Source organism: Vidua chalybeata, chromosome 1 (genome assembly GCF_026979565.1).
Source record: "Vidua chalybeata isolate OUT-0048 chromosome 1, bVidCha1 merged haplotype, whole genome shotgun sequence".
Classification (NCBI taxonomy): domain Eukaryota; kingdom Metazoa; phylum Chordata; class Aves; order Passeriformes; family Viduidae; genus Vidua; species Vidua chalybeata.
Genome location: NC_071530.1, coordinates 88,150,610 through 88,177,822, shown reverse-complemented (window position 1 = coordinate 88,177,822; position 27,213 = coordinate 88,150,610). Strand labels below are relative to the sequence as shown.

General features: G+C 38.4%; 1 protein-coding gene across 1 annotated transcript in view; it reads left to right on the top strand.

The window, feature by feature from the left end:
• The window catches only part of MOCOS (molybdenum cofactor sulfurase), a 212,855-nt gene extending 186,508 nt beyond the window's left edge, over positions 1-26,347 (top strand). Inside the window, exons 10-15 of the mRNA XM_053959573.1 lie at positions 4,322-4,403; positions 8,522-8,646; positions 9,235-9,340; positions 13,053-13,179; positions 15,447-15,551; positions 22,677-26,347. Of these exons, the coding sequence (XP_053815548.1) occupies positions 4,322-4,403; positions 8,522-8,646; positions 9,235-9,340; positions 13,053-13,179; positions 15,447-15,551; positions 22,677-22,823 (692 nt within the window). The 3' untranslated portion in view covers positions 22,824-26,347. The remainder of the gene's footprint in view (positions 1-4,321; positions 4,404-8,521; positions 8,647-9,234; positions 9,341-13,052; positions 13,180-15,446; positions 15,552-22,676) is intronic.
• The last annotated feature ends 866 nt before the right edge of the window (positions 26,348-27,213 follow it).

The window sequence follows — 27,213 nt, the reverse complement described above, 5'->3', positions numbered from 1 at the left end:
GCCTTGAAATTCTACATTTTACTGTGTGTCTTTTTTGGAGTTTTCACTGTCATTTGCCTTCCTTCCAATGAAAGTGAGAACTATTTCCACACAAAAGGGATTGTCCAAGACCATTGATCATTTTTCTACCCAAAAGTAATTGATCAATGTGCTCTAACAGGAATGTCATTACCATTTATTTACAAGCCTGCTTTGGTACAGCCAGTGTGTAAGAATGGAGTAATTTTATTCTTTGTATAATGACTCTAGCTACCAAAATCCTAGCCCATGAGGTGATCTGGGGCCTCTTTTCTAGTAGTCCTGCTGTTTTTTAGTCTCATGATGTTCTTGCAACCTGTGGCATTTTTTAAAATTCTTGACAGCGTGATAATGGGAGTCTATTCCAGAGCTTACTGCTCCTAAAATGGCACAATGATGGGAGCACATGCAAACCAGCAGGGTATGGCTGAACAGATAAATCTGTACGGAGTTGTTCCAATATTTATTATGTTTTCTTTCTTCTTACCTGCAGACTAAATCCATTATTTGTTTGTCAGTGTTAAATTTTTAATCTTTTTCTTTTATCCCTTCACAAACATGGGTCAGTGTTATATCTTCCACTTAAATCATTTTATGGCAGACAAATTTAATTTAATAAATTGACTCTTTCCTTGCAAATCCCACATTAATCCTTGCTGCTTTTGTCATCACACCTCCAGCTTGTCTGTAGCTGGTTGCAAATGTAGGACCTGAAGCTGAATGCTGCATGTAGGCATGCAGCATCCATGTGGTAGGGAGCAGTGGAACTCACTTGAGCCAGGCTGGTTGTTCTGAAGCTCAGAACCTTCAATGCCTGTGTTGGTGGCTGATGTCATTTCAGATCTGTAGCTCTTGGCTTGGCCTGGTGACTGACAGCCACCTCCAGGTCTCTTCCTGCTCTGCTCCTTCATCCACATGCAAGGCCACCCACCCAAACCGCTCTTCCTCAGCCACAGCAGTGCACATCTGTCCAAGCTGAGCTTTGCTCCCTCCATCTCTCCTCCCCCTGACCTCCCAGTCCCTGTGCTGAGTTTCTCTGTTCTTTCCATTTCTGCCATGCCCTTGCTTCGGTGACTGTGCAAGCCCAGCGGCTCCAGCTGACCGGTGAGAAGCGCAGTCCGGGCAGCTGCCTCGCCTCTGCAAGGAGCAGTAACCGCAGTGTTTTCCCGGCAGTTCCGCTGCTATCCGCGCTTTTCTCACTGTGACAGCAGCCTGTGGCGCACATCTCCGCCCAGGGCGCGCTTTGCTGGCTGGAGGCGCCTCTCTCCAAAAGAGAGAGCCTAAGGCAACCGTGCTGCTGGAATCGGTGCCTCTGGTAAGTGCCTGAAGCCAAGTGAGCCAAATCCCACGCAGCTGGAGTACACAGCGTTTTTTAAGAGCGTTTTGCTGTTACACTATTAGATTATGGTGAAGACTTTTTGTGCCACTTTTAAAACATAATGAGTCTGTTCTCTCTTCCCCTCCAGGCACATGCTTTCCTCTCCCTCTAGAACTTTTGGTTAGCAAAAAATTTGTTTGTGGCTATTTTATTTCAATGTGGCTTAATATTCTTTGTCTTCTCTGTCCAAGAAAAAAATGTCAGCATGATTTAGTGTGACTGTAACTACTTTAACACCTTTTGTTGAATTCTCTATGTGCTGAGCCACCCTTTCAGGGATGTTCTTTAACCCCTGCATGTTGTGTGTCTCTGTAGCCCCAGCTGTGGATGGGCAGAATTCGCTGTCAGACCGACCCAGCTGTGCAATTCTGCCACCCATCCACTGTGGGTAGCAAGGATGGCAGAGAGGGGCTCTACACAAGCCCAAAGCTGCCTGAAGGCTTAGGATCTTTGCCTGGCATGCCTGCAAAATTAGTTGGCTTGCATGGCAGCTGGGGAGCTCCAGGTATTTCCTGGATCTCTGACGAAGGGGTTAAGTGAGAGCAGAGGGAGAGGAAGGGCTTGTGTATATTCTCTCACTGGCTGTACTTTTCTTCAGCAGAGGGAGTGAGATTTTAATTTTGAGAAACTGCATTTATGAATTTTGTCGGAATTATTTTCTTAGGCTATGCGGTTGTTAACAGGCATTCCCTATTTTGTTTACTGTTGAGAGTGTGACAAAGCCTTGCTATCACAGAACCCACTTAGAGAAAATCAGTGTACCTAACTCTAAATCAGCCCTCATGGAGAGAAAGAATTTCATGTGTCTTGAATGAAGTTATTAGAGGTTTGGCTCCCAGTAACTGAAAGGTGGGCAGGAGCAAGTGCCTTCATTTCCAGAAATCCTATTACTGGAGTGAGAATCAAGGGAAATCTCCTTGTCCTCCTCCATCAAATACGTGGGAGCACAGATTACATTGTACTTGTTCCTGACCTACACAAATGTGTAGCCAAACAGAATTCAGCTGAGAATACATTTCTGGAAAATACTAATTTCTCTCTTTCCATTTTAGCTAACAATCAGCATTACTCTGGCAAGTTGGGCGTTAGTTTGTCACTGCACAGTGGGAGAAATTCTGAGCGTTGAGGAGGCACCTTAAAATATTGGAGTAGAAAGATGCTAGCAGAACTGAGCAGCTAATTGCATTTTATGGAGTTTATTGTGCCTTCAAATAGTCATGTGTTACTGCCAATAAAAATAATGGGAATTAAGTGCATACACTGATGGAAGAATATACATGAATGGCTTATATTTCAGTCTATTGAAATAACAGAACTCTAATTTTCCTCATTGTTTTAAAATAGGAGCTATAAGAATTTTTTTATATTAATACTGTGAGCACATCTGTGAATTTTATTATCAAGCAAATTACCATGGAGAATGACAGCTTTTGCACTTTAGTAACTGGCAATATTCTCCTTTTTTTTTTTTTTTTTTTGCTTTAAAGATAGAATAACATTGTAATTAACAATGTTTAACAGACCTAAACATCACTGTAAAATGTGTACTGTTCAATAAAAAATTTGGTATACTTGCTGGTGTATAACAGCCTTTTTAAAGCCCTGAAATTCTATTTTAAGAAATTTTGTGAGTGCCTTTCTTAGAAAGTATTTGAAAGATATAACAGTTAAGAGTGCATGCCGGATGAAATATTTCAAACTCATATTTTCCAGAAGGAATGATGCTAATGTTTGATTTTTTCTAATTCCAAGAGTTCTAGTTGGTAAGATGATAACATTGCCTTTTTATCAGGTTGTTACAGGGTAGTTCAAAGCATTTTTTACATGCATTATTTTTCTAAGTGAACCCAAGTTTTCCCCTCTGTCTTCACTTTTGACATATACTAACATAATTAACCAAAGAAGAAGTAGACCACTTTCTATGTTGTAAAACATGCACGAAACAGAGTTGATAGTGGTGTTACAATGAACCTGAGCTACATTTCATTACTCTTCAGAAGAAAATAAGCCAACTTGATTTCACTGTATCAAAGAGTTGGTAGAGCATGATTCTTATTTGTTTTACAATATTGTATAATATCAAAATATATAGTTATAATTCTGGGAAATGGGGGGGTTTGTCAAAATCTTGGTTAATATATGTTGCAGTGTAATGGAAAAGCTGGATTCATTGCAGCCACACAGTACAACACTTTGTTCTTCATTTAAGATTATTGTTTTCAATAAGCAGCAAGAAAAGCAGTACAGCTTTTCTTTTTAGTTCAAGTAAACTACAGCACTCTTTCCATCTCTTTGGCTCATTCTATTCAAGATGAGAAAAATGTGGGAGAAGTTAAGATAGATCATTACCAGGGAATCCTCAGTTGGTTTAAATATGAAGATTAATAGATGGGAACAATTGTCTCATTTGCAATTTTCCATACATTTTGTCTTGTCTTTAAATTATTGTAGTTTTGTCTCACAGCTTATTTCTTTTTTTGAACAGACTGTGCCTCTTTTTTTCTTCCCTCCTCCTTCATCTTTCAGATCACTCAATCCCTTTACTGCAACGTGACAGTGTTTAACATCATCTCCTGACTTGTCAGAGGAACTATCCTTTCAACAGAAACCGTGACTGAGGCCATAATTCTGTGCCAGTTTTGTTGCCTGAGATAAACAGAGAAGGAAATTACTCAAAGTTGAAATTGTGTATTTTTTAAAAACGCTTTGATTACCAAGGTCATCTGCAGCCTTTGCGCTTTGTTTTATCATTTGGAGCCACCTGCCGGCAGAAAATGTAATTCTAGCAAAAAGAAAAAAAAAATTATTTGCTGCTTGTGAGGCTGCTGTGACTGTGAAAATGAGCAAAAATTAGAACTTTTTTCATGACTCTATCATTCTTCATATTTTTTTTATTTAAATATGACTTGCTGTCTTCCCACCTAGGCATGGACCCAATATCTGTGCCACTAGAAGACAATACTGGAAAAGAGGCTGTGATCTGTGAGAGTAAAGTCTGTTCACACAGGTAAGTGACAGCAGAGAGGTACTGAAGCTGAAAATCACCGTAGTGACACTCAGGATGTGAAGAGATGTGCACACAGACAGAAGTCCTTGAAAAAAATGGTGGAAAGCAATGAATGATTAGTGGACCAGGATAGTGGTCCTATTTAAATAAGTAAGTTGGCATACTCAGCAGGTCTGAGAGAAAACAGTAAAAAATTGTAAAACATGAAAAAGGTGAAGAAGGACAATAGAGTAAACTGACTTTGCCCTCACTTGAATGAGATCTCTTTTTTTACTTGCTCCAAGCATGAGAAAAAGAGCAGGTGTCCCCATGTCAGCTGGGGGTCTCAGCAGGACTTGAATTCAGTTCCCACATTTAATAGTGATGATGCTGGTAGCTTTGCCCATTTCATACTGCATGGATTTAAAATTGCTGGAACCTTAGAAGGTATAAACAACTTTCCATATTTACAACCATTTTAATTTTGTTTTGACTACCCATGTTCAGTGTCCCCTTAACAATTTTGACTGCAGGTATGTAAGTTAAATAACATTAATTCTAATCAAGAGACATACCACTTCAGTGAATATAACATTAGGAATAAAATTATTTCCTATTCATAAACTTAAGTGTTTATTCATCATATTTTCTACGAACTTCCCTCAGTCTCATTAAGTTTGCTGAGTGGCAGTGTATCAAGTGCCTTCCTAAAGTACATTTGCATTATCTACTATATTTCTTTTCAATGAATCTCTTGGTAAGTCCAACTAAAAGAGCCACTTAGAGATTTATGTCTTCCTATCACTAAGGCATACTAATTCTTTGTAACCCTCTACATTTGTTTCTCTGAGTAACACATAAACAAACCAGTAGAAGACCTGGCAATTTCCCCATGGAGCCATGCAGAAAATTATCTTCTCCTTCTTTTCTACTAGCTATTCAGATGATAAAGAGGATCTTTTCCTCAGAAGTGTATTTTCCTCAGGTAGTGGAATCCACCCAAGAGTCATTTGTTTTAACCATCTGTCCCACTTCCCTTAGTGTTGACTCATCCCTAGCCTCCCCATGGTAAGCCCATCTATTACAGGCTATAAAACAGCCTGAGTTATCTTTCTCTCTGTGTGCATAAAATTTGTTGCCATACTGTTTATTGTAGCTTCTCTTTCATGTAACTGACTGTGTCATTTTTATTGTATCAAATCGGAAGTTTTCATGGGAAACTTCTTAGAGTTCTGTGACGGAAGGAAAGAACAGAATGAACAAGAAATGGGTTGTGAAAGCAAATTGCAAGGAGTGGACTGTGACTAGGAAATAAACAAAACAGGAAGTAAGGCAGGATGTGTGAACAACATTGATGAGGCTCTGAAGCTGCTCAGAGACCCAATAGCCATTGATACCAGTTTCCAGTGTTTCAGCAGAGGAGCCTTCAGGGCTGAAAATAATGAGAAAAACAGTGTTTTGCAAGAGGACAGGAGGTGATTTGTGGTCAGGGGTCTTTTATGCAGCATGCCTAAGGTGAGCAGTGGGACCAAAAGTCTTTGTTTAAAAGGCTTTTATTCAAAAGAAATGCCTAGTGAATGTATTTTCTATTTGTTAGATCTGTGCTCTGATGCTGTTATTTCATCCAGTTCTGTTGGCTTACTCTGAATTTAGACTGAGATAACTGAGAAAAGTACATGATGTGGAATCTGTAAGCAGTCATGTGAGGAAGTTTAATTTCGCAGCAGCCGCGGAAGTTTAATGAGCCCAAATTTCCCTTCTGAAGCAATTCATCAGCGTTAGCCTTCATCCCAGCAGGGGCTGTTCATCAGCATGTGCTGCCCACATCAGAGGGACATGGCTTTCTGGTACAATGTCTACCAGTGACATAAATGTTGAAAGTAGAAGCTAATGTTGATAGGATTGATATTCTAGAAGACCCTAAATGCTCAAGGTTGCTGCTCTACTGAAATAAGCAGGGACACAACCTCCTCTTTGGTAGGCTGCAATATCAAAGAGATCAAGGGAAGTGTAGCAGTGGTAGAAGACAAAGGTGTAGTTAAGAACAAGGTGAACTGAGCCTGTTGTATTATATCCCATGGGATCAATATTCAGACTTCATCTGTCCTTGATTCTTGTTCTGTAAATTGCCCTGCTAGAGGAACCAGTTGTAACGCACTGAAGCTAAATGACATAATAGAAAGATGAGTGGGAAACTCAAGGCAAACAGCAAGTGAAATCAGAGGGAAATAGGCTCTCCTTTATAAATTGCCTGACATGTGCCAAATGAAATGTAATGCTGACAGGTGTAAAGTTATACTCCACAAAAATAAGCACAAGCAGAAAACAAGTAGAATTGAGCTACAACAGAATGACTTTGACTGAGACCTTGAAGAGATGATGGTACTTGCTCAGAAAATGGTCTGACAATAAGGGAAAGCAATTTGAAAGCATGTGTTTTGGAATACAAAAACTACACTGTGGCATTTGATGAAATACCAAGTATGGTATGAGTCTCTAACTCAGCCACTGTGACTCAAAACAATAAGTGTATAAAAAGAGGGCAAAACTTTCTTCCCGATTTATACTGTATTAATTTCCTACAGGCTGCCTGAGGCAATTGGCTCAGGAGAGATTTTAAACACCCCTAGAACCTCTATGAAGGTGGAAAAAATATTAGAGAAATTTGTTTCACCTGCACTGTTGTCATGGAAGATTCATGTGTTCTCGTTAACAGCCTTTTCCCTAACTCAGTTCAGACTGTGAAATCTCATGTGGACACTCACCTTTTGGCCTCTTTCTTGACACGGTGCCTGCATCTCATACTCATACCAGAACACCATTCCAGTTCTAGGACATCACTGGCTAGATGCAGCTGTGGTTGACACCTGTCCACTCTGAGTGGGAGAGGGATGCACAGCTGCACCATAGTTCAAAATTCAGAACAAGCACTGAAGATATACCAGATCCATGCAGGATTATAAAATCTCCTTGATTTCAATTCTGCTGGCTTTGTACCTGTGAAATTCAGTGGAACCTGACAGAGCAGTTTGTAAAGCCAAGCCAATTTCTTCTCAATACTGAGGCTTAGCACCTTTTGCTGTGAGTAGCTGTTTTCTTGTTTCACAAAGTAGACAGTTTCCATGCAGATCAACTTCTTTGGCTGGGTAGGACATCAAGGTGAGCGTAGGAACACAACTACTTTACTTTTCTTGCTACAGGAATCCTTCCTAGATCATCATAAGAAGACACATTTCTCCTGCATTTCAAGTTAGGTATCAGTCAGATCTCTTTATGTGGTCAGTAGAGAGTTGAACTTTCCCACAGTGAGAGTCATCCCATCCTGAGGTCTAATATAGATGGGAACTACTTACTTCTTTCCTTTATCTGTGAGTGAAACCCAGACAACTGATTTAAACTAGATGTCTGGATTTTGGAAGATTGACATTAGGTTTACTCAGGGCTGAGGAATCTAATGTCAAACAGCATCAATTTTCAGTGGCCTTCTTGGATTGAGAGATGATTTCAAAGTCCCTCTAGGAAAGATTATATCCAGGTAAAGAAGGCCATTCTATTGCCAGCTTGCATAACTCATTAGACATTTTACAAGTAATGCAAATCATCTTGAGAGAGATACTTGGCCTCTGTTAGTGGAGCCATGTTTTAATGTGAAATGTCTGTAATAACATGAATTAAATTGGAGAAGTAACATCACTGTACTTGATGAAATCATTAAAAATTACACACAGCAGAGCAATCTTAAATTGAACTCAGATCATTCCCCTCTGTTTTTAGCAAAAAGTACAGACCAGAGTGTGACTATTTCATAATACTGTACTGTAATATTGTTATATGACTGACCACTTATTGTACTTCAGAGTCAGTGTCTTCAGTGTTATGATTAATCCTTTATTCCACAGTAATTTTCCATACTAAACTAAATTAAATCTTGTGAAAGTCAACTTCAAGAGGAAAGGAGTAAACTTGAAGAAGAGGGGGAGTTAGAGTCATGGAGAGCTTCACATCAGACATTCATCAGACAATATGGATTCTGTACTTTGTATTGAAGGAAGCAGGAGAAACATCTTCACAATTTGACTTCTGTTTTGCAAATTAATGTTTGGGCAATCAAATTTAAACTTCCTCTTTTCTTGTAATAGGGTAAAAACGTATGACTGTGGAGAAAGAATTGCTGGCTGGCTCTCTACGTTTCTTGGTCGTTCGTGTCGCTTGATAAGACAAAGTTCAGATGTGAAAAGCCAGTCACATCAGAAAAATACAAAAGGTATGTTGTCATTCTTAAAAATATTTGTGATTCCCCATGCACAAATCAGGCTCATGGACTTCACACTGAGTATATATAGGCACCCCAATAAAGGCTGAAAGAGTTATCCAGTATAGATCTAGTCATTATGTTTATACAGAAACTGACTTTTTGCCGCCCTTCTGCTTGTTAAATTTGGTGAAAATGTACAGATGCACCAGTATGGGGGGGAAGTTATCATCATGGCCATGATTTTGTCTGGAAACTCAAAGAGACCATTTAGAAAAATGATCGTGAAGAATCAAAGAATTTACTCAGAGACTAAATTTCATTACAAAAATAATTGAAAGAATATTGAAAATGCATAGATATTGCTCTTGTAAACTATTTTAGAAATTTGGTAAAATCTCACCTCTCAGTTTCTAACTGCATTGCATCATAACTACTTGCAGGTTTGAGGGCATCTTTGGAATATTTCCTTAGTGCCTGAAACCAAATGATTAAACTAGCAATGAGAATGAGTAAGAGGTCAAAGGAATGATAAGGTGAAATTACTAATTTTTATGATCATTTTAGAATGTTGGATTCATTTTCTTTTTTTTTTTTTAGGTCTATCATCTGCTACAAACATCTCACTCTCTCTTGTGAATGAAGCACAATACCTCCTGATAAATGTAGCAAGCATTCTGCAGCTGAAAGAACACATTTCTGCAAGGTAAGATGCTTCTGTCTCCAAATGTCTCTCAATGATCTTGGATTCCAGAATCTTGCCATAAGATGCCAATATAGGTGTTTTATGTGGAAATTTAGAGATAGTTACTTTTCAATATTCAAAAAATATATAGCTACTAAACTGCTATAATTACTAATTATTTTATTATTTCTGAAAATTTGGATTAAACACCTAAGCATCGTCTGTCTACTAGTCATTTTTAGGAAAATTTAAATGAAATTTTTGTCAAATGATTTGGTGGAAAGATATTGAGAACTAGCCAACTTCCATTTGTCAGAAGATCAAGGATAAAGAGGTTTTCTCAACATAAATTGTCTGGCAGGTAAAAATATAAAATCTGGCTCTGAACTATTTCTCTCCCATGGGAATTATTAAGATTTAGAGTAAATATGCACAACAGAAATACTTTGAAAGCATTTTCAGGACTGGAATAATTTTATTTCTTTTAATTTGGCTTTGCTTAAACAAAAGTGGGAGTTGAAGCAGCAAATAAAAGACTGAGTCAGTTCATAGTTCAAAGATAACAAATCCATTACCAAACAAATTTTCATATATTGACTACAGGAAATTTTTGTTTCTTGAACATAACTAGGAAAGGTTCAAATTCCACAAAAAAAATCTTCCTTCAAGTCCTCCATTATATCTGTGCATTCCACACCCTCAGCATTTGTATCTGAGCTCTCTTTTCCTGTCTCTTAAAACTTCTCTCTTGCTTCTTCCTGGAGTGATCTTCTCTTCTCTTAGTCACCCACCAAATACATCCCCTGTATTGAAAATTCCTGCTTTGAGAAGAGGATATATGTATCTATATATCTGCAGGAGGATATGTATATCGCTTCAAGATTTAAAACCACTGACTCAATGAAGCATCACCAAGACCACTGGAGCTTGCATTGTCTGAAGATTCTCCTTCTTCAGGAGAAGACAGTTGGGCAATTTTAGAATATCATGGGAAATATGTATAGAAAAGGTTTGAAGCAGTCCATCTCTCAGTATTGTGATTACCCTTTCTCAGTGACAATTAATGTCTTCTTGTGAGGCTTGACTGGCTGGGTTACGTCTCCTTGGGAGGGCACATCCCTTACTCAGGATGGACTTTTTCCATGATAAGACTCAGTGTGAAACTTTCCAGACATGGGGTTTGAGTGCAAAGGTGAAGAGTAAGAAGCAGCAAGTGAGGACAAAGGAGAACAATGAACTTCAGCAAAACATTCAACTCCATATGATAGACTAATTTTACGCCTAATATCTTCCAGTACAACTAGGCTTGTAATCTCCTTTTCCTCAAAGGAAACTCCAGATGTGACCAGAACTGTAATGGTGACTGAGAAGGATCTGGCCTCCTACTCTGCAGTGTGAGTTGGAAGTGTCCTCCCTCCCATGCATTTTGTCATGCAGTGCCTTCTCTGGGTGCTGGAGAAATAAATTCAGATATACAGCATCCTCATTCTGCACTGTTACTAAATCATGATATATGAACTTTCCAAATATTGAACTATCCAATATACTTTTAAGAACTGCCCTTATGGGTCTTTATTAAATATTGGAGGGTTTTTAGAAAGTATTATTTAGCTTATTGGCATTTGGTTTGGTTTTGCTTAAATGAAACCTGCTAAATTTTACAAAACAATTTCAATTTTCCATTAAGTTTTTATAATTTCACTTAGTATCTTCCATAAGTAAAAACTAGTCTTCCAGTTTGCACTTGGCTCTTGAGAGGTGATCTAAAACAGAAACAGCAATTTGATTAAAAATTAGAATCCAGCATACTGTTGGAGGGATACATGTACCTGCAGACATTTGTCTACCTGGTGTTTCCATTACAGGTCACCTCCATGTAAATGCCTATGGCCTGACCTAATGCTCAAATGTTCTTGTTAGAACTATAACCCTGAGGATATAAATGTTAATTTTCAAGTTTGCCTATTAAATATAGGTAATGCATTCTTCATTGCAGCGCTCACTGCTGTGAAAATCCAAAGCTCCTAGGCTGACTTTGGCACATTATACAGATTTTCAAAACAGGTCCACGTTGGGATTTTCAGGATGAAGATACCTGCCACTCCATCCAACCAAGGTATTTTGTAGGAGGAGAAATAATGGAAATTTACTCAGATACATGTTGCCAAGTAATTAAGCATTTCTGAGGGCTGGGGGAGGTACAAGAGAGGTGAGGTATTCTGGATGTGAGCCCAAGCAGGTTGAAGACAGAGAGATCAGGGGTAGGGGCATTGCAGTCTTTGAGTTCAGCAGCAAGAATCAGTAGAATCTTGAAGATTTTTTCAGCAGCTGTTTCAGGACACTGCAGGCCCAGCTCTGAGGTTACTGGGCTTTTGATGCTCCCAGTGCAGGCTGGGGTGGCAGGCACATAGATTTTGCAAAACACAGTCAAAACTAGAGGCTCCACAGCAACCAAACTCCAAGAGTGCACAGCAAAGCTGGGAAGCACAGCAGCATAATTGAATGTGTTCACAAGTAACTGCTATTTTCCTTCTTGTTTGTATGAGCACTGGCATAATCTATGCTTCCTGTTGGCTCCTACCTCCTGCATTCATTACAAATTGTGTCTCAGCCGTGGGATTACCTGTGGGATCTTGAGGGAAAACCTGCAGCCTTGCAGCTTCCCATCCCACCTTCTACCCCCAGGCTTCTGGAGCCCTTGTGAACACTGGGGCTTGTTGGAGCTGGGCTTCTGTGGTCTGACTGAAAGTCTGCACGGGCAGTTTATCCTCATGCAGTTTTGTCTGCTAAAGAAGATCATCCAGACTGTTTAAAATAAAACCAAACTCTTTTTTTTCACCTAGCAGGCCACCTCTGCCAAGACTGCTTGATGTGAATTTTTCCCTGTACTTTGATTTTGCATGTTTTTTCTCTAACTAAAATACATTTTAAACTGTATGTCCATACTTTCTTCTTATTTTTTTTTCTTTTGGGACAGAAATGCCTCTCTTCACTGCTTACCCACGTTTCTGCCTCTGCTGTAGGATGTTATATCCCTAACTTGTCAGAGTACAGTTTATGGAGTATCAAAAATGGTTCATGTCCTTAACAGCTAATGCAAAAAGAAGTGTTCTTCTCCACTAGCTGTGGCACTGATAGAACTCTCTGGCAAATTTTACAGTGTCTGTTTTTTTCTTTTTTCTGGTACTGTTCAAGTTCCTCTTTAGAAGAAGAGTGAAGAATGGCAATTCGAAGATGCAGCAAGATTTCTGATATTTGTATGCAGTCTGATGCTCTTTCTGTCTCATATACATTCTCCACAGACATAAATCTACACTCTGGCAGCTCAAATGCTTGTAAAGAGGGGGAGATATCACTACACAGAGATTAATTTTTTTTAGAACACCTATCGTTTGGTGCAATCTGCTGCCTCCCAAAGGCAAATAATAATAATATGAGGGATATATTCTCTCATAAAATTATTTTACTGGCCTTTTTCACCTTCAGCAACTGCTGGTTTTGTCCCTTCTGACATTGCAGCATGTGCAGAATAAAATTTTATTTGCCTTTGGTTCTAGAAGCTTCTATTTTTACAATATTTAACAAGTCAAATGATTACTAACTGAAAAGATCCTTTACTTGTTACTTTTTACTTGTTTACATCTAGCCTTACATATGATAACAAATTGGGAATTTTCTAATATGCATGGATCACAATTATTTTTTCTTTTGCTTTGTCAACTCTGTGAGACAGATTGAAGGAGCCATTGGAAATAGAGGAATTGATCCAGCGTTTCCGTGCCAACATTGTCATCAGTGCACCAGAGTCCTTTGAAGAGGAAGAGTGGGCTGAGATTTCAATAGGTGCTCTGCAATTCCAGGTGTGACCTTTTCTCTCTTGTCCACGCCCCAGTGTATCACAAAGCATTTTGATTCCTGGAGATAAACCAGTTTTTACAAGGCTTTGACTAGAATATGGGCAGCAAACTTTGTGTAGATGAAACTTACGAAGTATATATAAAAAAAAAAAAAGTGATGTGTCCCATGACAAACATACATCAATATATTTAAGAGGCTTTGCCATGTTTTTCCACACTTCTATTGAATTTCACTATTCATAGCATTTCTTATCTTTATCTGTATATCTTATCTGTACCGAATGATAATCAGATTTTTTGAGGCAGAGTTTACAGCACATATTTAGCCAGCACATCAGCAGAGAATACTTGTTGCTGTTAAACACAGTAGTCCAAATGTAACTTCATGTTACTGGAAATCAAGCAACTAATGGCCAAAAGACTGGACATGAATTCTCATGGTCTATTCTTCTCTGTTGTATACATCTTATCCTAGTCTTCATTCAAGGAATGTTTCTAACTCTAACCTGGTAGGGTTTTTTGGTATGTTCATAGCTAACAACATGCTGTAAGGAAAATGCTGAAGAGTCAGACCTTGTTTGTAAATACATTCTTTCAAGAAAAACTCTTAACAAAGAATCTGTAAAAGCTACATGACACCTAAGGGAATGATGCACACATGTATTAAATGTTCTGCTGAATTTGTCTGGCCAAGAGATATGAAATATGTATTTGAAGTTGCTTTGCCTAGGATGTGAAAGTGGCTTATTCATTGTTTTCTTAGAGATTATAATTTAAGTGTGAATGACAGGAGTACCGAGGTCAAATCTAGGAAGATGTGATAGGCATCACTTTTTTTTTTTTCTGGTCAATATGCTGTAAGAAACTTTTTCAGTAAGGGTGGAAAATATTGCTTATCTACTCTCTTCTTATGTGTACTTTGATCAGTATGCTGCAATATGAGTTATAGAAAATTGCTGAAAAATTCCTATAAGTAAGGAATGAGGAAACCGAAGGACAAAATCCGTGGTGAATAGCTTGTTGGAGGCTGGAGTTACACTGGGGAGTTCAGCTGAGAATCCTGTTGATAAGTTACTGTAAAACTACAAAATAAAAGGCATTCCTATTTCTGGCATTGGTATACTTTAGGAATACAAGGCAAAAATAGAAAGGCTTATGTAACTTGCATTGTCTTTTCCCATCTCTGCTAGGTCCTTTTTCAGGTACTGATGTAGTAACAGTAGAAATTATGTTAATGCTTCCTTTTGCCACAAAAATGGTAGAAGCTGTTGAACAAAGTATAGTGGGGAAAAAATATTTCCTTCTCTGTCTTGTTGTTCTTTTAATTAAAAAAATAGAGCTGTGGAGAATAATTTTCTAAAAGAGCTGATGTTTGGTGTTGATGATTATGCTGAAGAGTTATACAAGCAGTCTAGATGCATCTCAAAAACCTGAAATATCACTTCAGATCAGCACATAAAATGTTTGAAGTGTAGAGTTTAATTATTTGCCCTATTTGAAATTTATGGCACATTTTACAAAAGTAGAATGTGTATACTGGGATACTGTAAGATGTAATTTCTGTAGTGTACAGCTTTTGCTAAAGTTAGGGATGCAGTGTTAAGTGAAAGTGCAATATGTCATCCTTCTCCATTTTAAAGCTCTAAGAAGAAATTTGTTGCAGGCTTAGTTTGGTTTTTTTTTTTCCCTAAAAACATACTTTAGTTCAACAATTAGCTTTAAGAACAACTACATATGATGTTAGCATCACGTGTAATAGATGATAGAGGATGAATTATTTCTTCTGATTTGGTAAACTTGTATATTTAAATATTTTACATTCTGAGTATCCAAAAGTACCATGCATATAAGAAATATATTGTGCATTTCAGCTGCACTAAAACGGTCCCAAGAAAAACCTCCTTGGGTTGAATCCTGAGGCAATGGCTTAATTTTGTATTGAGTTCTTTGGGCAAGCAGCCTTGCTAACCCACAGAAGAAGTGAAGCCATCAGGAAATACAAATATGTAAATGTCTAGTATTTCTCAGATTCTGTCTCTGGGAAAGTTTTCCTTAAAAAAATTAAAAAGTGAATTAAAAATTCAGTGAGATTTTTGCAAGTAGACCTACTACATTAGGTAAACAGACTTGACCTTTTACATAATGAAAAACCACAGAAAAGGTATGCAAAAGGTATGTGTTTAATATATTATGATGATCAGAAGCTTGTACTGTTCAATGCTGTACTGCTTTGATAAACAGCTATGAACTTTCTTTAACTAAAATTTCAGGTTGTGGGTCCATGTAGCAGATGTCAAATAATCTGCATTGATCAACAGTCTGGGGAACGGAACAAAGAAATTCTGCAGTCCCTGTCTGCTGCCAGAGGTAGAAAGGTCAGTACAGTACTTCAAAATAGCTGTAATGAAAGATGTAGTGACTTTATTGCATGGGTAGTGAAATATCTGCTGAGCGAATATTCACAGTTAAGTTGTTACCATTTGGATTTTTTCTGCAGAAAGAGGATGCACTTACAACCTAGATATGGCATGGTGTATTTCTATAAAATGCTCAATACATTTTTTATTCAGAAATGGACTATTACTGTGCATTATTTTTAACTGTGCTTGCTTTTATTCTGTATGTACTTATTTACAGTGTGTTTATTTTATTCTTAAAAACACAAGCTGATGCACTGATGTCTTTTAAGAAAAGAAATACGCTGGAAAATCAGAAAGTGTTTGAAATTATACAGTTGGAGTGTAAGACTAAACTTTATTCTTACCCTGAGAAATTAGATAGCAGGAAAAACAGAGCAGATGTGAATATAGTCAAAGTGGAGAGTAATTGCTTAGGAAAGTGACCAGAAAGTAAGTGTGAAATGCAGGTGTTTATTTGAGGTCCTGCTTCCTAAGGTTGCCTTGCTTCTTGGAATTGAGAGCACTCAGATGATGGCTAGACAGTTTTGGCATCCCCAAAGCCCCACAGATCTCCTCATATTTATTTATTTAGCTGAAAATCCTTATTCAAAATTCATTGCTTCCTGTTGGTTAAGCTCCTGTTGTTAAAGTGTCTCAGGCAGTCGGGGCTCGGGAGTTTTGGCAGTACCTGCCAAACAGCAGAGACGGGGCACAACATCGGCACAGAGCAACAACAAATAGGCTGAAAATCATTCAACCAGACAGTGCACAAACAAGTTTACAATACTGCATTCAGTGTTTGGACAGAAAAAAAAAAAATAATAAATTGATTCGTCTCAGTGATTCATTAAGCAAACAAAGGGCTTTCCTTTCATTGGCTGTTGTCCTTGGTGAATGGCTCCTCTGGCTCCGTGTCGGAGGCAGCCCGGTGCAGTGAGCTGGGGAGAGGCGCAGGCAGGGCCGGCTGTCGAGGCACAGCTTCCCGCTGACCTGAGGTGACTTAGGCTTGCACAGCAGGCTCTGCTCCAGGTCACCGCAGTACGTGAGCCTTCGTGAGATGAGCTCCCGGCCACGGTGCGTGCCGGAGGACAGGGGCCCTTTCCGAGTAGTGTGAACAGCAGCTGCAGCATCTGGGACCCTTCAGAGCACATTTGGACACTCGGGACAGGGATACTCCCTGCTGCCACATGAGGCAGAGGGCTTTTTCTGTCCATATGGGTTTTACTGGATTATGACTTGAAACCTCTGTGGAGAGAAAGCGCTCTGTACTCAGCGAGAAAATGGCAACAAAACCTTACTCAGGATACAGATTCTCAGGAGAGGCAATGCATCTTCTGCATGTTTCCCACAGCAATGAGCTCCTCTCTCATTCTGATTAACTCAACAATGAAGAGATTTTCTTGATGCACTGCTAGAACCAAGTGGCTCATTCAAACAGGACTAAGGCAAAGAGAGCAATCCAGCCTCAGGAGAAGCAGCTGGCGCCTGATAAAAGCCCCGCTGCGAGACGAGGCAAGCTCTGCTGATCACCGCGGGGGAGTGCTCTCCCTGCCTCAGCTGCGCCGATATTCACGCTGCAAAGACACGGGCATTCAGCCTTTTTTATTTTTTTCCAGCCTTCAGCGCTGCTGGCAGAGGTGGTCTTGTGAGCATGCTCTGCTCTGCCTGAGGGTGAGTCCCCTGGCTTAGCTGACAATTGAAAGGGAGAGTTTGAACTGGTAGCTTTGCCTGGTCTGAGAAGACCTCCGAGCCCATTCCTCCTGCAGGTAGCCTCTGTGGTGATGGGCACCAGCTGATTATCAGTGAGCGGCACCCAGGAAGGACTATGGCATTTTAGTGTGCTCAGCAGACCTAACAGAGGACATGGATCCAAACCTTTCACAGCACACAGTGGGGAGAGAGAAAGAACATGGAGTTCATGTGACTGTGTTAAATCGCAGAGCTAATCCTTTGGTGACTCATATCTCTACCATGTGTTTTTCTGCTAAGGAGTCATCTAATAGACTTAATTTTCTTTTTTCTTTATCAGATGCAGATTCAGTGAAGGAATTCAGCAGTGTTTGCTCCCATCTGTCAGTAATCTGATTCAAACTACAAAAAAAAAAAAAAAAAAAAAAAAAAAAAAAAAAAAAAAAAAACTGTTGCAGAAAAATAAGATTTAAGATAGTTTCTCAGGTTTTTGGAAAGCTGCTGTAACAACTTGATTGCCAAAACAGTAAAGATATTGCAGATAGAAAAAAGACCCAGATGTCAATATTTACCATTTTATTTTGGTTTTTCCAAGAACACCAACCTGAAAAATTTACATTGAAATTTATCAAACAAGTAGCCCAAATAGCAGCACTGCCAATGAACTTCAATAATGAGCTAAATAATGTAGGGCTTGTAGGAGGTAGTTCAATATTTATTTCTAAAATCCTGTTTTTCTCCATTCCTCTGAGAACTGGTGCTTCAAAATGAAAGATGGAGCCTTGGCATAGATGGATTGCAGCTGAAAGTCAGAACCAGCTACTGTAACTAGCCACCCAAGCAATTTACATCTTTCCAGATAAATGCAAAGCATGTTGCTGAAGCCTTGCCAGCTACTTTTTATGAAACCTTTTATGTCATTCTTTGACACAAAATGTAAACACCTCTATAAAGTGAAATTAAGCTCTGCTTCCTGAAGAAACACTCATAAAGGATTCCTTTTGTAATTTTTTGACTGGAAAGATGAGCTCTCCTCGTGTGACAGAGTGCTCTCTGTTACTGCAGGAGATTAGGAAAGACTACATAACTCCATTAAGCAAATGGCCACATGCTGTTTCACATGCCTCACCACCTGACACAAACCACACATGGATGGAAGAGGGAGAACACAGCATTCCTGCCTCTTTGGTGTTTTGCAGATGCCGTTTAGTGCTAATGATAGCGGAAGCCCTGTGCATAGATTTGCAGCAGTGCTATAGCTGGGACTTGCTGGCAAGGTAGCAAAGGGAATTATTGCATTAGCAGTCTGCCCTGGTCTAAATGTATGGATAGCAATACATCAAGGGAAATCCATTATGTTTGCACATGCCTTCATACGCTAAAATGCTTGTGTTTTTTTTCTGGGGCCTGTTGATCCTCCTTTATGTATCTCATTGTGCCTTGGGAGAGCTTCTTTTCCTGCAGAATTAGATGCCATGCCTTTGGATTGCTTACTGAAACATTAGCAAGGATAGCAAATGACCTCTTGTATCTGATGCATCATTATCATTATTTTCATAGTAACGCAGGGCTTTATACCATGCAATGCTTTTTATTCAAATATCTGGAACATTTGAGAACACTGATTGTTGTAATAGGCCTCTGAAATAATATAGTGATTTTTCTCATTGGTGACTGAACTGGAAAATGTATTTAGTTAAGGTAGAGCAAAGGAAAATCAGTTCTTTAGGAAACATTCTACAGTCCAGATATTTTCAACAGAACAATATGGGGTTTTATTTACACCAGCTTAAAATTTTCCCTTTTTCCAATATAAAAAATCAGCATGTCAGAAGTGAGTACTTCCTCTCTCCTATTTTGTAAGGCTTTACATTCTAGTAAATCTAAAGCTAAAAAAACATTATTGCATTAAAATCTTTGGGTGAGAGGGAGGCTATGTTATTGTATGAACAAATGATCCAACCTGGACAGGTAAATTTATCTGCTGGGATATGGCCACTGAGAGGCAAAATCCAGAACTCATCCATCCGAAACTAAGTATTAGCATGCAGTATGATTTATGTGCTTGATACATATTCTAGCAAGGTATTTCCCTACCAGGTTCTAGTCTGTGTTAACTGATTCTTTTGGAGTCATAGCTTGAAGGCATCTCACCTCAGGCCTTTGTCAGATGTAGCCCCTCAGGTTTCTGTTTTGCCAAAGGGGATAGTACACACAGGGTATTTCTCTGTCAGTGAATTTCTGAGCAGAGCATATTACTGTTGATTCAGTAAATGAACTTGAAACAACATGCAAAAATGACAGCATTTCATAGCTCCTCCTTTAAGTGAGTGTGATGACTGTCATATGATTCACTGTTGGCAAGAATATGTATGTTTTGTCTATTTCTCCCAGCAGTGAAGTGGTCTGCTTTTTCCTAATCAAGAAGCTTTAATTTTTTGTTCCTCTAACATTTTACAGTGATGGGAAGAGTCTTGACTGCCAGATAAAGCCATGGTGCTCACTCCTGCACTCCCTGCCCAGTTCTTGGTGTGTTCTGGGAAGATTATATGCAGAATAAAATGCCCTTGAAGTCAGGAAAAGGTAGCAGGCAGAGATTATGTGGTTCACTGTAATAACTGCGAGCTGTAATCTCTGCATCTGAAAGCCTCATTTTTCGTCAGAAATGGGAGGATTTCTACATTTTATCTTTCTCTTGAAACAGAGTTGAAGTGGCAGATGCAGCTTTTATAGTTGCTTGGCAGGGGTGTGTGTATGATTGCTATTATCAGTACTTGCTGAGTCATTATTTGTAATTACTGAAAAAAACAGGTAAATTTACTTAAAAGATGTTAAATCCACTTCTGGCAATTACAGGCTAAATTTTGGGTTTAAGAACACTCACCAAAAAAAAAAAAAAGAGGTTGGCGATTCTGAATGGGCATTAGTACTAAAATATGTATACCATCAGTGTATCATCACCTTGGAAACTCCTTAGGCATTACTCACTGAAAAAAACACTGAGACTTTAGATGCCAAATCAGAGAAGGAAAATACTAAGGACCAGTATTAAAACAGTATTTGAGAACTCCTGAAAAAAAGATGCATTCAGACATGCATTTTCTTAAATAATTCTGAATGTTTTAAGTGCATTAAAAAAAATTCCTGTTAAATTATTTTCAATAACAAAAATTGCTAAATTAAGTTCTTCACCGTGAACAATCTGCCCAGATTTATTTTAGTCTCATTTTAAGATACATTAAAATGACAATACAGTAAATATAAATAAAAACTTCTCATTCATCAAATAAGCTCATTTACATGGATGAGATAAAAAATTCCTTCCTGTGTGCAATATGGTGTAGCATGAACTAGTATTAATTTTACAATACTTGTTTTATAATAGCTTGATTAAAAAAAAAAAAAAATCATGGCAACTGTCATTTTTGCACTAGGGTATAGGAGGTGAATCCAGCTTATTAACCTCAAGGCTGAAAAATACATCATTTATGCCAATAGAGAAACTTGTCAATGAATGAGAGAAAAGCAAAAATGGAAAAACAAGACTATGTACTTTAATATTTTAAATGAAACAGTTACTGACACCATTACAGCATCATGGTTGGTCCAACAGAGTCACTGTGCTAGAGGGCTGGGATCTTACAGTAGTGCAGTCATTCCTCAGCATTAACCTTACAACACTGACCACAAGGATGTGCCCTGTGTCCACCAAGCATTGACACCAATACAGCCACTGGTACCCAAAAAGTGCCAGCAGTAGGATAGGCCTGAGAGGTCCAGCTCATGCCCTCTACATGTCACATGCCAGTGAGATGAAGGAATAGCAGAGGTAGCCAAAAATACCTAAGCTTAGGGCCCATTTTTTCTCATTGATGCTTAGGATTACAAATGAAGCAGAAAGACCCAAATCCAAGGTCTGAGGCCATGTTTGGATAGATGTCTGCTTTACAGCATCTCTCTTACTTGGGAGTAGGTCTCAAACTTACTTCTCATGAATTCTAAGACTAAGAGCTGTCCTCTGTTACATCATTGCTTCATCTTTATTTAATTACACAGTGAAAGAATAGGAGACAACATACTGCCTTCATATTTAGTCTGTGAAATATGCCCCCTTAAATTCATCTATTCTTGTTTTCTTTATTGCAATCCCTTTTACCTACTATTTTTTTAACCTACTCTAAATGCAATTCACTCAATTTCAGGATCATTGATCTGAACAATGACATTAAATGTAATCACGAATTAGAAAGGATAATAGAATTTTGTATTTGGTTTGCTTATTTTTTTACTTTATAATGACTTGCACATTTTGACTGTAGTCTACCAAATCAAAATACTTTTTTTAAAAATCTGCAAGAAGAGACAAGAAAATTAATTTGGGTTTCCAAGGTCCTCAGTTTAAAGAGCAAAGACTTTCTGAAGTCTAAAAATCTAGTCTAAAAGATTTTCTGAAGTCTAAAAACATAGTATTCAGAGTTACTTTTTTTTCCTACTTTACATGTTTTTTGATTAACTATTATCTAACTCTTTGGAAAATATTGTCATGAGATGACAAATCTTTTTCTTGCATGTTTCTAAATTCTCCACTGCTGGAAAAGAAAACCACAGAACCACACCATTTTCTTCCTGTGACATGTCCAGATCACACCCACAACTGTAACACTCTACTGCTTGAGATCAAGACCTCACATAAGAATGCAGATACACAGATCAGGTCTTTGGTGCCTGTGAAGGTTGCATGGTCAGTGGGCAAAGTGGTTATTCCATTTTTCTTTTCTATATTACTCAGTATCCCAAAGAGATATTCTAAGTTTTTCTAATATTTATGCAGGATGGATTCACAGGTAATGACTCTTAACAAGTGGGAACAACAATAAAACAAACTTTCTGAATATTTTCTGAAAAACATACTAGAATATTCATAAAAAACAAATGAAGGGAAACTCACAGAGGCCAGGCAGGTTAAAGTTCTGTTAACAAAGCAAATAATTCATGGTAGAAGATGCAAGACTTCTTTACTGTTGGAACATACCAGTGTTCCCATGCTGCAGAGCCTTTGTTTATGACAATACATTAACTGTATTTGTCAAGGAGCCAGAGCAGACATTAAATAACAAGATTGTGAGGGAGTGTGAATTAGATATACAATACTATGGAGCTCATGATGAAATACTGTGTTATTTATCCACTTACTTAAGTTATTCTTCTTGAATAGCATGGCATTAGCTTCTGTTTACCAGTCTATTATAATTAATGAGTTAAGAATGTTCTTAATTACATGGACATAGTACATACCTCCTTATTCTTAAAGCAATGTATTTCTTCTGAACATATCTGGATTGTGAGATTCTCTATAGATTTGATTTCTATAATATGCCTTGCATCTTAATAAATATTTTGCTTTTTTTTCAGACAAACTTTGGCATATACCTGATGAACCAGCCCTTGTGCTCACCCTTTTCAGATACTTTATCAATTGGGTCTCAAGTACTTCCAGTGCTGAAGGAGAATACAGAAATTCAGCCTCCAACATCCAGTGAAGAAAAATGTTCAGGATAGATTCTCTGGTGGAGATTAAATTTTTGTGCAACTACAGGGAAAAGTCAGTAGTCAGTTACTCAGAAAAAAAGAAAAAGCTTCCACTCATTTGCTTCTGGTAATTTTCTGTTTGCTGTAAATGTTATCAGATGGCAAAACTGTTGATAATTACAGCTCACCTACATGTTTTTGCTTGTGATTAGGTTGCAGCAGACATAACTCTATTTGCACAATTGCTTCAGGATGCAACAGGTTTGATCAAGTCTTACTGGTGGATGACTCCCAAAACAAACTGAACTTTGTTGTCAGAAAGCCGCATCTCAATGAAGGAAAGTAAACACAACAATAAACTACTTCCTTCTACTGCTTTGTCAAAACCCCGATTAGGAGAGAGGATGCAAGGCATATTTTAGAAACAATGTGAGTGGGAAAAGGACAGTGGAAGAGTGGCATGAGAGTAGCAGTGCATTCAGCTTTTCCAAAAGGAAACTCAAGGTGATATGTAGACAGTGTGAAAGCAATGGAAAAGGGGGAATTATTGGGAAATCTGTGTCTCCTCCTTTGGAAGTAGTGTGTGAGGATGCCAGTAAGGCATAAAGATAATGAGGATTCAGGATGCCATTTGCAAAACACATTCCCTGTGAAGGAATTCAATCAATTTGTTCTCAACTTCTTTCTCTTCCATTGTTACTTTTCCATCTGATTTATTTGATGTGGTGTCTTCTCTCGGAATTGTTATGTAATGGTGTCCCTGCCTATGGAAGGGGAGTTGGAGCTAAATGATCTTTAAGGTCCCTTCCAACCCAAGCCATTCTATGATTCTGTGAGTTCCACACTCTTGTTTCCTTACATATTTGTGGATGCTGACATATTATTTCTAATTAGAGATTTTTCAAGTAATACAGTCATTTTCTATACAAACTTAGTTTATCCTCAGCAATCTCTAATGGCCACTTAAGGGAACTCTCGAGAGTTTGAATGTTTCTCCATCGCAAACAGGTCAAAGTATTCTTTTTTCTTACCCTTTGTTCATGTCATAATGCTTTTCTTAAACAGCTGTTGGAAGCTCCTAAACAAGACTCATGCTTTCTGATTCATGAGAGCAAAAGTCTGAAACCTTAGTCTGAAGTATCAATTATTGTGAAAATTACAAAAAATAAATAAAAGAAGGCATGGAGCGAAAAAGAAAACCCACATGGAAAGTCGATGTAAATCAAGACTGAATACCTCGAGGCCAGGTGTTTTATGACCCTCAACATGTGTCCAGCTAGCTATGGGATGATTTCATGCTTCCAGGAAGTCCTTCTGGAAAATTAAATTCTCCTAGACTGGCTGCTCTATTGCAATCTGGGAAGTGAAATTTTGACCCTGCTGAAAGCACCATCAAAACCCTCATCCAGTATGATTTAAGGGCAATTTTGGCTCCAGCTTTGTGAAAGTGCTTTTGGCTGAAGCAATCCTTGAGTTGTTTGAGCTTATCCCCAGAGGGAGGCAGGCAGCTTTGTGAAAGAGTTGGTCAAACAGTCATTCTGAAAGGAGAGCGACTACCACAGAGCAGCAGAGAATGGGAAAAAGGAAGCTCATCACCCAGTGCACAAATCAGAATTCAAAAATGTTCTTCTTTCTCTCTTTCCTTTTTTTTTTTTAAATATATGGGTTTTCTTTTCCTTTTGTTCTTTTGAAGAACTGGTTTTACTCACTTCAGCTGGAACAGTCTCTCAGCAGAGCTTTGTAATGGAAATGAGAAGAAACGTTATCTGTTTCTTACAATCTGCCATAAAATACATGGGAAGAGAGGTTTTTTATATGTATGTAAACTGAGAATCAGTTTTGAGAGTTGTACCTTCCACTTCAGAGCCCAAGGTCTACTCCTTGATGCCTGCTTTTAAAAGCAGGGAGTTTATCTCTCTAGTAGTCAATTATCTGAGGTTGTAATGAGCAGGCTTTTTTGGAACCTTGAAAAGCAGTTTCCTGGTATCTAAATCTCTTAACTGCTGCATTCTTTGCCTTTCTGTTATGCAGAGCATTGCTTTGTGGGGTAGAAAGCCAGCATAGCTCTGGATTGCTCATAGACTTAACATGAAGAGACCTGTTGTATGCTGACCTTCAGTGATCTCTGGTGCTCTGCTCTGTCCTCTTCACCTCACCACTGTATCATTTGTTTAAAATGGCACAGAAGTTAGAAAAGGAAATTGAAAGCAATCTCAAAAAGCTCTGTTTCACTCATTATTGCATTTAGTACAAAATAAGTCACTTTGGTGCACAGTGGCTTGACAAATACTGTTTGTGAATATCCATAATGCAACATATGATAACTGTGGATGAGAGGATTTGAACTTTAAAAATGTCATGCTTGGTCATTTTGACCTATTATTTACAGTCAATTGCACATTCTCTCTGCTGTGGCTTGGTAATATTAGATCAAGAATAATTTTGCCATTTTATAGGGGGAAAAGAAAGATTTTCTCTGATGTATGAGCATAGTCATTAGTATAGTCTGTACATTTCCCAGAAGGAACATCCTTGTGGTACAGTGGTAGGAAATGTCACAACACTTCAGATTGATGGAAGATACATAAGGAATCTTTCAGCTAAATAAAAGATAATATTTCCCTTCTAGTAAGTGGAATATTCCTGCCAGTACTGATATGTCTTTCCATCGATGAAGACAAATTCTTCTCAGTGACAAAACTCTGGAAAATCTTGAAGTACAAAACGTCACTTTTAAATGGCATTCACTGTAAGTTTGCAGAAAGAATAACCCTCCCATAATGTGAAAAAATAATTCAGAGGAAGAAGAAATTTAGCATACTGCAGCCCCAAAGACTGCAGATACAAAAGGGGCATAAACACTTTGAAATGCTATATTAAAAAGTTATGTGTTCTGTAAGGGTTTATTTCTTAACTTTCCAAGTATATAGAAAATAAGACCACTTCATATGAATGTAGGCTCTTTGATCTAAATACTCCAATTAATGCCAAATTATATCTTTTAATAATTAAATAATAATTGCAGATATATATTTGCCTTATATGGATAATAAATGTACTTAATACAGTATTTCCAGAGTGCTATATGTAGAAAGTCCTCTATATGTTTGAAAACTAAATGCTTACTTACTTGCAATGAATTATCATTCATTGCAAGTAAATAAGACACATTCCATTCTCTGTGAGACTTAGCCCCTTCTCAAATCTCAAGCTAAAAATGGTGATTGTTATAAGCTCTAATAATAGCCAGGAGGCTGAAATCACAAAACAGAAATAAGCATTTTTAAGAGAAGTTTCTGAGTTCTGTGTTTTTTGATATGACTAAGATATTTCAGATTAGTTCATGATTTATATACTTTGAATGGTGTCCTTCAAAGTATACTAAAAATTTTAGGGCATCTTTCTGTCAAAATTACATCCAAATCAAAATAAAGGACTGCATAAAAAATGTGATTATTCTTCATAAATTGTGGAGATTATGCTATGCAAGTCTTCTTTCATCTGGTTTTTAACTTCCTTGGAAATTAAACCAATAAAATATGTATTGTGTTTGATGTGTCTGCTGGTGGTGGTTGCATTCCTGACCTTCAAGCTCATGAGGTGCTCAGTTCTGCTTGGAGGCGTGGCTGGGCACATGGATGATGTGGCTCAGGACTGAAGAGATGTCTCATCGCTGCTGGGATTCAGAGGTGAGGTGTTCCCTCCATCTGTGTAGCCACATGCCAGTCAGCTGCACAAAATGAACTCATAATCACTGGTTGCCTTTAAAATATGTACAGTCAGTCCTGTTGAATCCTTCTCTATGTTATCCAGTGGTTGGAGCTTTCACCAAGAGTGAGATTGTGTGAGAAGAGATGGTTTATTTCCCTCTCCTTTGCCTGGAGGGATCCAACACTGTTTTTCATCACTGTCTAACCTGTCAGTCAATAAGGAAGACTAAACAGGAATTGGTGTGTGTAGGAATCTCAGGGCAAGCTTGTCCCTCCCTTCTCATGGGGTTTACATGGAAATGATCTGTGACTCACAGGGTCAGCAAGAGACACATGAGCACAGTGAGGCAGCATCCACACGTGACTTTGAGCTACTTGTTCATGCATTTTTTGATTCACTGAGTGTGGGAGGGGAAGAAGAGCAGAACTCTGCAACACAACAAGTAGGTCACCCCTGTGGAGGTGAAATGTGGGTTCATCCCTGTATCTCCATTATACAACTGTCATGAGGCAACTGCTGGGGGAAAACATAGGCATAGCCCCAGAGAGGGGAGGAGAAGGCAGTGTTCCTTTCCACTGAGCATTTTGAGACTATGTGTTTGCAGAGGAAGCCTTGTTTCCTTCCTCTGGCCACCAGTGTGTAAGTAAAAGGTGGAACTTCATCAATTCTAGAGAAGAACCTTCCAAGTGTGTTTTGAAATACGCCAGTA